General features: G+C 36.7%; 1 protein-coding gene across 9 annotated transcripts in view; it reads left to right on the forward strand.

Moving 5' to 3' along the window:
- Positions 1-15,919, forward strand: part of NLK (nemo like kinase) — a 151,136-nt gene that overhangs the window by 86,093 nt on the left and 49,124 nt on the right. For all 9 annotated transcript variants that reach the window (XR_004960268.1, XR_004960269.1, XR_004960267.1 and 6 more), the window contains exon 3: positions 6,742-6,797. Coding sequence is in view for 4 of the 9 variants with exons in the window: in XM_036267736.1 (XP_036123629.1) it covers positions 6,742-6,797 (56 nt within the window). In the remaining 5 variants the exon portion in view is untranslated. The remainder of the gene's footprint in view (positions 1-6,741; positions 6,798-15,919) is intronic.

Below are 15,919 nucleotides of genomic sequence, written 5' to 3' on the forward strand. Positions count from 1 at the left end.
TGATAGCCTCCATGATCTCTTTCAGAGATATCTTTTCCCAATCTTTTGGTTCTGGAATACTCCAGAGATGAGCAGAGGATGAAAAGAGGAGATAGTGGAGGCGGAGAAGGATTATTTGTTTTCCTTTGTATAGTCTAACCTAACTCAAACAAGGCCTCTTTGGGTTCATAAGTACAATAAAGAATCATACTAGCCCTGGCCGGTTTGGCTCAGCGGTTAGAGCGTCGGCCTGTGGTCCAGAGAGACCCAGGTTCAGTTCCTGCTAGGGGTGCGTACCTCGGTTGCAGTTTGTCCCCGGCCCTGGTTGGTCGTGTGGGTGGCAGCCACTCGATGTGTCCCTTTCACGTTGATGTTTCTCTCTCTTCCTCTCTCTCCCTCTATGTGAACAAAAAATGGAAAAATGTCCTCAGGTGAGGATTAAAAAAAAAAAAAAGAATCATACCAACATGAGACCAATAGGACCTTCTCTGAATGCAAACGTGTGCTCTTTAGCTGTAGACATAACTAATGCTGGCACCTTCTAAGGAGTGAAAACACAAAGGATGCTGTAGATAAGATTACTTTTGAGTAGATTTGGTTTTATTTGCTCTGTGCCTAAAATGTATGGTATTAGGCAGATTCTTTTTTTTTTTTTTTTTTTTTAGTACATGCCCCCAGCGAGAACCAAACCTGGGACACTGGTCCACAGGCCGACGCTCCAGCCACTGAGCCAAACCGGCCAGGGCTTGGGCAGATTCTTGTTGCATTTAAAATACCATCATATCATCTCACACCCAGCCAGTGTTCCTCAGTGGATAGAGCATTATCCCATTGACTGAGAAGTCCCAGTTCAGTTCCTGGTCAGGGCACATGCCCGGGTTGCAGGCTCAATCCCCAGGAGGGGGTGTGCAGGAGGCAGCCAATTGATGTTTCTCTCTCACATCAATGTTTCCATCTCTCTCCCCCTTTCTCTCTCTAAAAAAAACAATCAATAAAAACAAATTTTAAAAAATACTATCAACTCTCAAGTTCATGGATTGGGAAAATTGTTAATAGGCATGTTCTACCCAAGTTGAACTGTATATTCAATATAATTTCAACCAAAATTCCAGCAGAGTTTTGTGTACATGTATGTGTGTGGAAATTGATAAACATTCTAAATTCTGTGGAAATTGAATAGACCTAAAATATTCAAGACAATCTTGCAGAAGTTAAACACGGTTGAAAATTCACACTTTCAGGTATTGAGACATATGAAGCCACAGTAATCTAGACAGCACAAGGATAGACAATTAGATTAATGGAACAGACTAGGAATTCTATAAACTGATGTACATATATGAGTTACAAGAGAGGCGCCACTACTGCAATCCAGTGGGGAATGGATAGCCATTCACTAAACAGGAATCAATTAGCTGTCCATATGAAAAACCTCTACTTCACAACATATGCATAAGTTAATTCAAAATGGGTCACAGACTTAAATGTGAAAGATAAAATAATAAAGCTTCTAGAATAAGACATAGGAAAGTACCTTCATGACTTTGAGATAAGCAAAGCTTTCTTAATTGAACAAGAAAAGCATTGACGTTTAAAAAAAAGGATTGTTCAACTGGACATCGTTAACATTAAAAATTAATGCTTATCAAAAGTTAAGAGAATGAAAAGACAGACCTCAGATATATATCCAGCAAAATAGTTGTTTCCAGAATATATTATGTAATAGAACAATTTTTTTTAAATAAGTATTTAGCATTTGAGGAAGACCATTAGAAAGATTTACTTGACATTTTTCAGACAGTAAATTCTGTATCTAAAATATATCTTATAAAGAGCTTATACAATTTGAGAATTCTGTCTATCAGTAGAAAACTTAAGAATTCCACAAAAGAGGATAATCAAATGGCTAATAAGCATATGATAAAATGCTCAAAGTCTTTAGTCATTAGAGAAATTTCGGTTTTAATATAAATTAAAACTACAATGAGATACTACTTTATACACACCAAAGTGGCTGAAATAAAAAAGATTGACAGCCCTGGCCAGTTTGGCTCAGCGGTTAGAGCGTCGGCCTGTGGTCCAGAGAGACCTGGGTTCGGTTCCCACTAAGGGCATGTACCTCGGTTGCAGTTTGTCCCTGGCCCTGGTTGGGTCGTGCAGGTGGCGGCCACTCGATGTGTCCCTTTCACATCGATGTCTCTCTCTTCGCCCCCCCCCGCCCCCACTCTGTCTGAACAAAAAATGGAAGGGTGTCCTCAAAATAAAAATAAAGACTGACAGTCCTGACCAGTGTGGCTCAGTAGTTAGAGCATCTACCCTCTCATCAGAGTATTGCAGATTCGATTCCTAGTCAAGGGCACATACCTGGGTTGCAGGTTTGATCCCTGGACCCAATTGGGGTGCATGCAGGAGGCAACCAATCCATGTGTCTCTCTCACCTTGATGTTACTCTCTCTTTCTTTCTCCCTCCCCTCCCCATCCCTTCCATGCTCTCTAAAAATCAATAAGGAAAAAAAATATCCTAGGATAAGGATTAACAAAACAACAACAACAACAACAAAAAGATTGACAATACTCAGTGTTGGCAAGAATGTGAATCAACTGAAAATGCTTATCATCGCTGGTGAAAAATTTGTAAGACCACTTAGGAAAACTTGATTTCTGCTAAAGCTAAATATATACCTACCCAATGACCCAGCAGTTCTACTCCTTGGTATAGTCAAGACAAATGATTGCATATATCCATCAAATGACCTGTACATAAATGTTCATAGCAGTTTTATTCATAATACCTAGAAATTGGGAAACAACCCAAATGTTTGCCAGCGGTACCCTGGATAAGTACATTCTGTTATATCCCATTCGTATAATGGTGTACTCCACATCATAAAAAGGACTAACCGCTGATTCATATCAACATTGATGTGTGGTTAATAGGCATGTTCTCCTCAAAATGAGCTGTATATTCAATGTAATCCAAATCATGAATCTCACAGGCATAACAATAAATGAAAGAAGCCATACACAAAAGACTATGCTTCAATTTGTATAAAGCTCAAGGACAGGCAAAATAAATCTATGGTGATAGAAATGAGAATCGTGGTAACCTCTTAGCAGGACTGGAAAGAGGCAAAGGGGCCTTCTGGGTTGTTGAAATGCTTAATTTTTCTATCTGGATTTTAACCATGGAATAAAAATTCATCCTATTATACACTTTGTGTGTATAAAAATAAATTTAATTATTATACACTTAGGATTTATGTACTTTACTATATGTTACAACTCTAAAAATAATAGTAATAAAGTAGTTTCTATTCTAAAGAACTTAAAATCTATTGGGGGGGTGAGGAAGGAGTAACTCCTTTGTTAAACATGGAATTTAACTCAATTCTATAAACAGTTAAATTTCTAGTTTGTTTTTTTTTTTAATATTTTTTCTTTATTGATTTTAGAGAGAGAAAGAAGAAGGGAGAGGGAGAGAGAGAAACATAGATGAGAGAGAACATTGATTGACCGCCTCCTGCATGCCCCCCACTGGGGATTTGGCCCACAACCTGGGCATGTGCCCTGACCGGGAATCAAACCGGCGACCTCTTGGTGCATGGGTCGACACTCAACCACTGAGCCACACTATCCAGGCTAGTTTTTATATTTAGGATTGAGATTATTCACAGCAATTACATTGATAAAGGGCTGACTTAAAAAAAAAAAAAAAAAAAAAACTAAGCTGTTTACTCATCATATAACCAATTTATAGTGAATCTTCTAGCATCACAGAGGTTAAGATTTTAAAAAGCTGCTCTCATAATGAGCTTTTGTCCAGGTTATAAAACCTTTGATAAATGTGCTGAAACACAGTTTGGTAATGACTATTATTTAAGCTTTAGTTTGTTTTTTAATTAGACAAGTATGTCTACTTTTTTTGTATTTGAGATACTTTGAAGGATTGGTGGTATTTTGGGAAACTTGGACTCGTTGAAGGCGTCCTCTTATATTTACAACATAAGGCTAATCTCACACACTTTATTCCCATAAATAATAGTGGGGTTATAGAGGGACTCAGCCTATTTAAATAGGGAGTGAGGCATGAGGTCTGGAGTTTGGAACTCTGTTACTGTTCCTTCTCACTTATTTCTCACTTCTGAGATTCCTGGATCATTTCTACTGGTCTTAGCTCTGTTTGTGCCACCTTGAAACACTGTAGAATGCTATCCTCTGATAACATTTTGAGGTAGAACGAACAGGAGTAAAAAACAACAGGCGGTTTAAAAATTCCATACAGAGTTTTAAATAATGCACCTTTGAAACTAACAATCACAGCTAAATGCTTGAGTGCAAATGTCTAACCCTGTTTTATATGGCTTTTCTACAAAAAGCCTCATCAAATTTGGAGTAAGAAAGCTTCATTCTTCTCTATCAAGATTTAAATGTATGGTTGTCACTTTCCTTTAGATAACCTCTAATTATAGCAGATAGATTTGAAGTGTGAAATAGCTTTGTCTAATGGACGCTGTCACTCATTGCATTCTGTTTTCCCGCAAGACAGGATGTATGTTGTTCAGATACAGAGTTTAGAGTCCGAAAGATGTCAAGTAAAACACTAATAACACTAATTTCTAACTACCTTCCTCAGGCATCAAATATTCATGTTAAAATTGTTCTATCACATAATGAGAAATGAATTTATGTGTATTTTTTACACTAGCTAATTATAGAGATTTTTAAAAATACAGAAATGAAATAATTTATCTTTCATATGATTAAAAATATATATTTTTAAAGAAACTGAAAAATCTGTTATTTTCTCTAAGTATAAACATTTTTCTTTTTATTTTTATTTTCCTTTTTTTTTTTTTTTTTGCTTAATCTTTACCTGGGAATATTTTTTCCATTGATTTTTAGAGGGGGGGGAGGGCGAGCAAAACATCGATGTGAGAGAAACACATGAATAAGTTGCCTTCTGAATGTGCCTTGACTGGGGCCAGGAATCAAACCTGCAACCCAGGTATGTGCCCTTGACCAGAAATCAAACCCGTGACCCTTCAGTGTCGATGCCAACACTTAATCACTGAGCATGCCAGCCAGGACCCTAAGTGCAAATATTTTAATTCAGAAATAAAAGATATTCTTTATAATAAACATCTAAACTATTTTAAAACCTTTATGTTTAACTGGTTTTAAAGTAGGTGAAGGCTTTTTCATTACAGAAGGTTCTAGTTTAATTTAAAATTTTAAAGTGACAAATGCTTGGCTGAAAAAAGAATAACCTTTGAAATGAACCAGGTTTCTTCTACATGTAAATTGCAAAGGAATAAGAAAGGGAGATGGAGGAGAAATCTATAGGTTAAAACTTAAAAGACATAAATCAATCATAATATGTAAATCTTACTTAGCTTCTGATTTAGACCAACAAACTTTAAAAAAAGAAAGAAAGAAAATTTGAGCACTGCGTATTTGGTGGTATTAAAAAACATTATGAATTCATATGCAGTAAATCGGTCATTTCTGTGTTTTTATTCTTAATAAAACTGACATTAATTCAGTTCAAAAAATAAAATAAACATTAAATTTTTATAATTGATAATTGTACTTTTTTAAAGTTTTAATCTTATAAAGATATTTACTGATGTATGGCTGAAGTAAAGCTAGTATTTGCTTCAAAATTACATAGGGAGAGTGGAGGATATAGATGGAACAGAAATGACCATATATGGATAACTACTAAGTTTACATGAGGATTTATATATTTACATGAGTATTCTTTATACCGTTCTGCCCACTTTTATGTGTTTGAAATTCCCCATAATAAAAAAAAAAATTAATAAATAAATAAGCTCAAGATCAGAACATTTGAACTTGTACTACCACACAATTGACTTCCTGTTAAATAACTTCTATATCCTTTGAGCCTGGTATTTTTCATTAACAAGGTATATTCAGATTTTTAGATGTGACATCATAGTTGGGACTTAGAAGAGTAGCTAGACAGCTGGGAGGGGAAGTAGGCCTATTAGTTATGTTTCTATGGCAGAAGTAACATTGATAGTATGCTGCTTTTATAAAGGACTTGAATTGCAGATGCCTGAAGTCTTTTTTTCCCACCCTAGAGACTTTTTTGGGGACTTGGAATAAAATTTAAAATGCTTAACATAATTTAAAGAAATTTTATGTGATTATCCCTTGCCTTTCTCTTCTGTTTTATCCCAGCCTGCTTTCCTCCCACCACTATGTTCCATAAGCACTGGCATTTCTGCTTCTAGAATCTTCCTGGTTCTTCCTTGCCTCAGTGATTTAAAATGTGCCTGACCAACTTCTGTTCAGCTTTCCACTCTTCAAGTAGTGTTACCTCAGAGAAGCATTTTCTCCCCACTCCTCTTTACTTTTTCCCTTCATAATAATAAATGTCATAATTATATATTCCTGTAACTATTTGTTTATTTGTTTAATGTCTTCCTCTTCCCTAGCCATGAGATCAGTAATATCAGTTTTGTTCTTATAACCCAAGAGCCTACCAGGTAGAATACACTTATTAAACATTTTTGAACAGAGGAATAAAGGAATGAATGGTAGGTATGGCTCTCATTTGGTTTAGATAGTAAGTTTACAAACTCATCTTAATGTTTAAGACTGTTTCTTGACTGATAAATTTAGTTAATCTCAAAATCATTAATTTAGATAATAGTATTTACTTGCATTTATGTCATATGTTGTTTCCTTTTTAGTTCTCTAAATTTCACTTTTTTTTTTTTTTCCTTTTCTCAGGTACTCTCTGCCCTTGACATACTCCAACCTCCACACATTGACTATTTTGAAGAAATGTATCCTAACCAGGGAATGTGAAAGAAGGGGATAATTTTTTATTTATTTATTCTCCTAGCACTTTTCGGGGTTCATGCCTTGAAGTGTATTAAATCTTATCCTTGCAGACGTGTTTGAGTACCTGGAACCAGGTAATTTTGAAATCCCAAGTATCTGACAGACTTTAGTATTATCAATATATCCTTAGTGGTGATACCACAAAACAGGACTTATGAGCAGATATTTCACTTAATCTGCACACGGCATTATTAGATAGGTTGTTACCATCCCCATTTTGCAGATGAAACTAATGAGATAGCTATATTGTAATGGAACTCAATAAAGTGCCCTCATCACTATACAAGAACTGCCTGTCAGTCAAGAGGATAATATTGCCCTTTTTTCTACCACTTGGGGTAAGGCGAAAATTGAAGAGATAAGTTAAATGTCCCATGTTCCTTGGAATAGTGGCAGTGGTGATTGTGACGGTAATAGCCATCACTTACATAAATTTTTATCAGATACAAAGCACAATTCTAAGTTCTTTATACTAAGAGTTTATTTAACCCCTATAACAACCATCTGTCTGGTGATGGCATTGTGATTATTCTCATTTAACAGAAAAGGAAATTGAGGCAAAAAAGAGTTTAAAAAAAACAAACCTTGACCACGTTCACAGAGCTAGTAAGTATTGGGATTAAGGTTCAATTGCAGGCAGTTTGACTATATAGTCTTGATTTCAACCCTTACATAAGTGATTCTTTCAGTTTAGAGGCTTTAACATTCTCCTGTTACTACTACAGTTAATGTGTAAAAATAGTATGTTAGGTATCATGAGTAATAATAAACTATAAAATAATGCCTGGTAGTAGCTCCTGGGACTGTGCATGGAAAAAACTAAGAGATAAGTTAGGCCATCTGACATTCCTAGCAAGAACATCACCATTTACCATTCTGTACTTAATTTGGTAAAGCTTTAAGTGAAAGACAGAAAATCTTATACCATTAATTCCATGAGTTCATGATAGTAGTTTATTCACTCGAGGCTCTTCATTAGCACTAGGCATATGACTCAGAATGGAAACCAGTGTAATAGCAAGATGCTTTTTCTGATTGAGCAGTGAGCTAAACGAAAATCTGATTCTTATACAGGTGGTAGGTAATTCCATATTAGACCATTACTTTGTTAATTTCCTTGTTAACTGGGAACAATTAAGAGCTTCCCAGAGGGAAAGAGAATAGCCAAACTGACTAGGGAATAAGGTGATAGAATTGTCACTGATCAACATTCTTGGGCTGTTTTGATCTAATAAACCAAAAGCTCTTGGATGCTATAATCCTTGATGATATTTTAACTCAAAAATTTCTTATGGAATGAATCCTTTTGTAAAGGGTTAACTAAGTGGACTTGGGGTATTCCAACCCTGCACATTCCAAACAAGGGACTGGCCCCTGACTGACTCCTGGCTGGTAAGAGTGTCTTTGTATATCTAAGATCTTGGGCCATACCAGATGGCTCTGACATACCCTTTTTTAAAAAGTACAGAATTAACCTAAACAAAGAAGAATTGAAAAAGTTCTTTTCTCCTGAACTATATGTTAGTAGTAATAACTGAGGAGAAGGCGTTCATAATTCCTTTTGGTTAGTGGGAAGGAAATCCACATACTAGAAGACGTCCCTATGAGTGTATGCTACTATCTCTGCCTCTTTGGAAATAAAATTGCTGACACCAAGCCTTGAAATTAGAAGAAATTCTCTTTATTAAATAAGAATTTTACTGTATTACAGACTGTGTCAGGGGTCCTCAAGATCACGCTCAGGTTCAATGATTTGCTGATAGGACTCAGAGGACCCAGGAAAGTTGTTCTGCTCGTGTTTAGAGATTAAAATCAACGAAAGAAAAGGGTACATAAGGCAGAGTTCAGGAGAAACCAGACACAAAGTTCTAGTTGTTTTCTCCCATTGGAATTGTATAGATAGTGCTTAATTCTCCCAGCAACAGTGTATGACAATACGGGCAAATGTCAACCAGGGAAGTTCACATGAGCCTTGGAGTCCAGGGTTTTTATTGGAGGTCAGTAAGTAGGCATAGAGCATTCAAGGAATTGATCTTAGCTACTTGATCTCCAGCCCTTCACTCTTCCTTCCACCCAGAGTTTAAACTAATACAGCTAGACCAAGGCACAAGTGAACAAAAACAGATGTATAACATAAATCACATTGTTAGCATAAATTGTGTGGTGCGGCCAAAGCCACCGGTATATTGAGACACTCTTAAGAGGCAGGGTATTGCAGAGGCACAAAGGTTATTTCCCAGCAGCCGGTCAGGGACCAGTCCTATAAACTTGGAATGGGTAGGATTTGGGTAGCCCACATCTGCTGTGTTGACCCTTTATTGAACATAGGCCTTCTGTGGGGAAAGAATGTTTCATGTAAGATAGTTGGTGAATGTGTGTATGTTTAATAAATGCCAAATATATTTAGATTCTCTTCACTGAACACTTAGCTAGTTCATTATATATATACATTTTCTGTGTTATAGTTCAAACATGCATTGTATATCAGGTCTTAGTTTTGTATACATGGGTTTGTCATTCCTTTAAAAACCCTATGTGTGCTTCTGTAAGCTAGTTCTCTATCACTTATCATTATTGAACATAATTTAATTGAATCTGGGAGATACCTGATTTATTATTATTTTAAATACTTGCAGAGCACAGGAAAAGTTAGCAAGTTATGATTGAAAACCATGAGTGGCATAGGTGGTATGCCACTGTTGGTACCTGATTTAGGCCCATTTCATTAGTTAGCAGAATATTTCTTTGAAATTCCTCTCCCCAAAATTGTTCATGAATGTTTAAATAAAAGATTTTTCCATTAAATATTTATGGAACCCTCTGGTATACCATTTACTTAAATGTTTTACTTTTTTATATGTATTTTACCTTCAGGTTTAAAAATTGACACTTGTTGCTTTCACAGTAATTAGCTGGCTACAGATGGAAAAATCTTTCAAACCTAAACTTCGGTATTCTTGTTTTCTCGTATAATTTTGGCTATATGTAGAATGATGCACAGAAAAAAAAAGTGTTTTCCTGTGGTGATGCTGTTTGGAAAACACTGAATCCTTTAACATAAAAAGGAATTAAAACTTATAGCTGCCATGGGATTATAAAGACATTTTAGGAAGGCATGATTTAGCTTGGAATACAAGATACTAAAAATTTGTGTTTTTAAATGGAAACATAAGAAATGCCTAGTTTCATGTATGGTGTCTTTGCTGATTCTTTTAATATCTTAAATAGGAATTTTCTGTGTCCTGTGCTTTTTAGTACAAAAGCCAAAAAAATTTTTTCTGTAACTTCCATCTGAAAAATAAGGCAACTTAATACATCAAGTAAAAAATACTGAAGATTTAATAGGATCTTAAGTTACTGCTTGATTTCAACTTAATATCTTAACCATCTGTGTCAGCAGTCCCTCTGTAGTATCTCAGAAATATGGTATATACATTACATGTGGTTTTAGATCATGATGTTTGTTTGTTTTTTTAAACTGGAAGATTGTTGTGTCTTTGCAGATTTTAGAATGAGTAGTATTTTTGGTTATAAATATATATTCATGGAATTGTGCTTTGAGGAAACTTTTGAGATCTATTTGAAGCTCTGTCATTTTAGGTAAATTCTAAGTATATTGCTTTGTATCTAATGGATGTTCCAATACTTCATTGATAAAGAATCAGTTCATAGAGTCAAAAATATATTTGCTGTATTATTTAAGCTGTAAAGGGAAAGAAGTAATCTTAATCTTCCATTGTACATACAGTACCACATCACCACACTTTTTTATGAAAATTGGGATGTTATATCGCATATGTAACTTTTAGTAGACAAACATTTTAAACCCAAAGATGTCTTTAAAACTAATTGAATAGTTAATATTTTAGAAATATCTGAGGTCTGTGAACATTCTGATATCAAATGTACAATAAAAATATCAGCATATAGTATCATGTAGTTAATCATATGTCATTCACCGAAACTGTAATAAAATGATTACATTTTTGCCCATCAAAATTTTAGCTTGGGTTTTGAAAGACCATGCATATTTAAATAACTCCTTAAGCAACTTTTTTTGTTGTTGTTAATCCTCACCCAAGGATATTTTTTTCATTGATTTTTAGAGAGAGTGGAAGGGAGATGGGGGTGGAGAGAGGTAAAGGAACATGATGTGAAACCCTGGCCAGTTTGGCTCAGCGGTTGGAGCGTCGGCCTGCGGACCAGAGAGTCCCGGGTTCAGTTCCCGCTAAGGGGCACGTACCAAAAAAAAAGAAACATGATGTGAGAGAAACACATCGATCGGTTGCCTCCCACAAATACCCAACCTGGATGGTATATTTTATGTATATTCTACCATAATTTTTTTAAATTGTTTTTAAAAAACAATTTAAAAAGCCTTGTTTAAAAAACAATTTTAAAAACCTTGTTAAGGTCCTGTCTTGAGCTGAGAGGCAGTGACTGTCGTGAAAGGAAAACGGGAGGATTCTTGGTGGTTGATTGGGACTACTTTAGCCATGTACTCAAAAGCTTGGGTTTTGATGTTGATGACTGGTCGAGTTGGGTATTTAAGGTAATGAAGAAATCTGGGGGGGCTATTTCAAACATTGTAGAATGACTGGTAACATTGGAAGAGAAGCTACTGAAATCAGAAAAGGACTTGGTGAACTCTGAGAAAGGGGAGAGGTGAGACCCCAAGACAAAACGGTGCGATGAAAACAAAGAGTAGGTTCAGCAGTAGTAGTACAGTTAGAACATGAGATTGTATTCCAGGAAAGGAATTTGTAGTTAGAACAAGTTGCAATTGCTTCAAGATATAAAGCAATATGCTTTAAGGTGGGTGAAGTGGAATAATAATGAAAGTCCTTAGAGTTCAGGTGGTTACGAAACTGAGGGGTAGAGAGATTCTCTACCCTGGCTCCACATTAAAATCACCTAGAGAGGTTTTTTAAAAATGCAGATGCACAGACCCTACATCCCTGAGATCTGGATTCTGATTGATTTAAGTTGTGTCCTAAGCATCAGTAAGTTTGGGGGTTTTTGTTTGTTTGATTGTTTGTTTGTTTTTAAGTTTCCCCAGTTATCTAAACGTGCCTTCAGGATTGGGATCCACTAGGCTGAAGAACTGGAGTGATTATCAGCATGAATGTTGAAGTTATCAGTTTCCACCTGAAGGAATTTGAATATGTAAATATAAGCCAGCTGTTTGTCCCATTTAGCTAAGATGGGGATTGTTGTGAAAGCTGCTGGATGAGACAAGGATAAGAGACTATGGAATTAGTTCTGATGTGTCTTTTTTCAAAAGAGACGTCTTAGAGCAGCGTCTAAGGTTCTCAACCTGTGGGTCACAACCCCTTTGGGGATCAAACAACCCTTTCACAGGGGTCACCTAAGACCATTGGAAAACACATATTTCCGATGGCAGTTCATAACAGTAGCAAAATTACAGTTATGTAGTAGCAAAGAAAATAATTTTATGGTTGGGGTTCACCACAGCATGAGGAATTGTATTAAATGGTCACGGTATTAGAAGGTTGAGAACCACTGTCTTAGAGGATTAGCCCTGGAACCGACCATGGTCTGGAAAAGGGGTAGAAGAGAAGGAAGCAGCTTACTCCTTCTCTATGTATCAGCTCTTTTTTTTTTTTTTTTCTTTTTTTTATCCTCACCCGAGGAAATTTTTCCATTTGTCCTCAGACAGATTGGGGGAGGGGAGAGACACAGATGTGGGAGAGACATATCTACTGGTTGCCTCCCACGCAACCCTGACCAGAGCCGGGGATGAACCGCAACCAAGATACATGCTCTTGTCCGGAACCGAACCTAGGTCTCATTGGTCCGCGGGCCGACGCTCTATAACTGCTGAGCCAAACCAGCTAGGGCTATGTATCATCTCTTTAAATGGAGACCATGTTCCACATAATCATGTTCATGATCTTCATGTAAATCCATCATAAACGCTTCTGACAACCAAAGTAACTGTGATTGATCTACAATTTTTTAAAAACTCAGACTATGTCGTATTTTAGGCAAAAAGTTTTAACTTTATTTTCATTCTGACACATCAGCAGTGGAAAGAACAGGATTCAAAATGAGATATCAACCCTGGCCAGTTTGGCTCAGCGGTTGGAGCGTCGGCTTGCGGTCCAGAGAGACCCGGGTTCGGTTCTCGCTGGGGGCGCGTGCCTCGGTTGCAGTTTGTACCCGGCCCTGGTTGATCGTGCGGATGGCAGCCACTCAGTGTGTCCCTTTCACGTCGATGTCTGTCTGTCTGTCTCTCTCTCTCTCTCCCCCTCTCCCACTCTATCTGAACAAGGAATGGAAGAATGTCCTTGGGTGAGGATAAAAAAAAATGAGATATCAAAAGTTTAAGGCTATATGTTAGAGCCTTGAGCTAATTACCCAAACTGCTTCATTCATTCTTTGAACAATGGGTTTTTTAAGTTTAGAGCCAGAGTCATGCATTTAAACTGAAGCATATGCAACATGGTTTTTAGCATACTTAGAGAGAGAGATCATTTAATTAATGTGTATGCCCAGTTCCATTCATTTAGCTTATTTGCCAGAGTGAGCATGAGCTAGGAATCAAGAATGTACTATTCCCTCAGATAATTTTAGCTCCTTATAGGCTTCCCGTAGTGAGAGCATTTCACCAAACTGAGTGTGATGCTGGTGTTGAGAGAGGTACTTGAATACAAGCCCTCTGTTTCATATGGGGCTCGATCAAAGAAAGCAGCACTCTGTTCCAGTACCAGAGAACACAGTACTATCTAATTTAATGAGAGTTTGATGTATTGATCCTGAACTAGCGTCTTCCCACATGATTTCTTATGATACTCAATGTTTGTTTTATGCCTGACTTAAGAACTTTACCCTCAGGAAAGATGTACCAGCAGGTAGTGTGAAATACAACAGTCACTGCTATTATCCTTAGGAGTTCATGGTTCAATGGAGATGACTGACAATTTTCAAATAATGATAATACCAGGTAAATCAGTTTTATAATAGAGATATTAACTAAATTTTCTTAAGGAGAAAAAACTGCTTTGCCCTCCTCTCCCCCTAAAAAGGAGTTTGGGAGACTGATCTGGAACTTATAATTTTCATAGAATAAGACATTTTAACTAGTCCTTCCTATATCAGTCCATAAAGATCAATTACCTATTAGTAGAATAAATATATTTTCAGTATTTCCAGTTGTATTCTTACTTTTCCACAAAATTTTAGGCAGTATCTGATTTCTGTTGGTGGGTCCTTGAATCATAGAACATTCATTCCATAAATGTTAGAAAGTGGGGACTGTGAACAAATGGATAAGGCACTATGGCAGGACATATCTTTTTTCCAGCTTTATTGAGATATAATTGATATATAACATCTAATATCTGGACAGAGAAGGCAGATCCCTAAAAATGGATCACCATTTGTCTCTTAACTGCCATAAAAAGTGCTCAGAAACAGCATTCTCTGGTATTCCTCTCCTAGATTCATTCTTCTAGGTTTTTAAATCCTCTCCACCCTTCATAACTGTTTCTTTTAATAACTTTGTCTTTGAAAATCTTTAACCAAAAATGAATTTCACTGGTGATGGGCTAAGTAGGTAAAGTAAGGAAGCATCAATAGCTTAGAGGTTGTCTTTCCTTCACAATGCTGTTTGTGGTTGTTTATACCACCAATAGTAATCTACTCTTGATTTTAATGACATAATTCTTGCAGCTTTACAATAAATCAGACTGGAGTACATTGCTCTCAAATTCTGTTAGGCAGAAGGACATTTGAAACCAGATTGTCTGGACACAGAAGTCAATGTTTCACCGATAAGAAAGGGTAGGTAGGTCTAATTTGAGGGCTTATTGTCTATTGGAGAAAGTGTTAAGACTTGTCATATTGGCAGAAAGAAGCATGATTCTGGGTTTTTGTTGTTGTTTTTGTTTTTTTTATCCTCACCCGAGGACATTTTTTGTTCAGATAGAGTGGGGAGAGAGAGAAACATCAACATGAAAGGGACACATTGAGTGGTTGCCACCCGCACGACCCAACCAGGACTGGGGACAAACCGAGGTACATGTCCTCAATGGGAACTGAACCCGGGTCTCTCTGGACCACAGGCCGATACTCCTCCGCTGAGCCAAACCGGCCAGGGCTGTGATGTGGTATATATGACTTGTGTGCATCCTTGATCCTCTGAATGGATGAAGAAGTCGTTGGAGAATTTGCCTCTTCTCTTTTTGAATTTAAAAATTAGAGCCCTGGCCAATGTGGCTCAGTTGGTTGAGCATCATCCCATGCACTGAAAGGTCGCCAGTTCAGTTCCACGTCAGGGCACATGCCCAGGTTTCAGGCTCAATCCTCAATCGGGGCTTGTGCAGGAGGCAGCTAGTTGATCAGTGTTTCTCTCTCACATCGATGTTCCTTTCTCTCTCCCCCCCCTTCCCCTCTCTAAAAATCAATAAAAACACATTTTTAAAAAATTAGATAAAATATTTCTAAACTAGGTAGAATCTCTTCTTTCAAATATATATATATTTTTAATGTTCAGAAAAAAAAGTAGTGACTATTCTAGTCATTTCATTTGGCTTCTATTCCTGAGGTTTGCGTACATGTATATTTGCTTTGGAGGATTATAATAGTGGGAGGTTAGTGTTCACCAGGCTCTACCATCTACATTCGACAGACACAGAGTTTGCTTTTGCCTTCTTCAGGGTACCTTGAAGAAGAGAGCTGAGATTTGAAATAACATCATTTCCTCTAGAATGCTCTTTCTGTTTTATTGCATATGTGTTTAGCCTTAATGACAAGGGCTCAGCCAACAGAACCTTCTGGGCTATGTCAGAGTGTGTAGAATGATAGCTTTCTAGTTTTTTTCTGGTGGTAGAATTTATTTTTATTTTTTAAGTCAGTTTTAAATTGCATTTTAAAGGTAGTTTTAATTTTTGATATTCTATACAACAAATTATTTACCTTGAAAAGAAAAGGGAATTTGCCTTTGCCTGGGAAAGAGATTGTTGTATTCAAACATTTTAACAACGTGACCTTTCATTCCATTGATTTCTATAGAGAAGCACAGGCATGCTTCAGAAAAGGT

Source organism: Molossus molossus, unplaced genomic scaffold (assembly GCF_014108415.1).
Source record: "Molossus molossus isolate mMolMol1 unplaced genomic scaffold, mMolMol1.p scaffold_m16_p_19, whole genome shotgun sequence".
NCBI classification, from domain to species: Eukaryota; Metazoa; Chordata; class Mammalia; order Chiroptera; family Molossidae; genus Molossus; species Molossus molossus.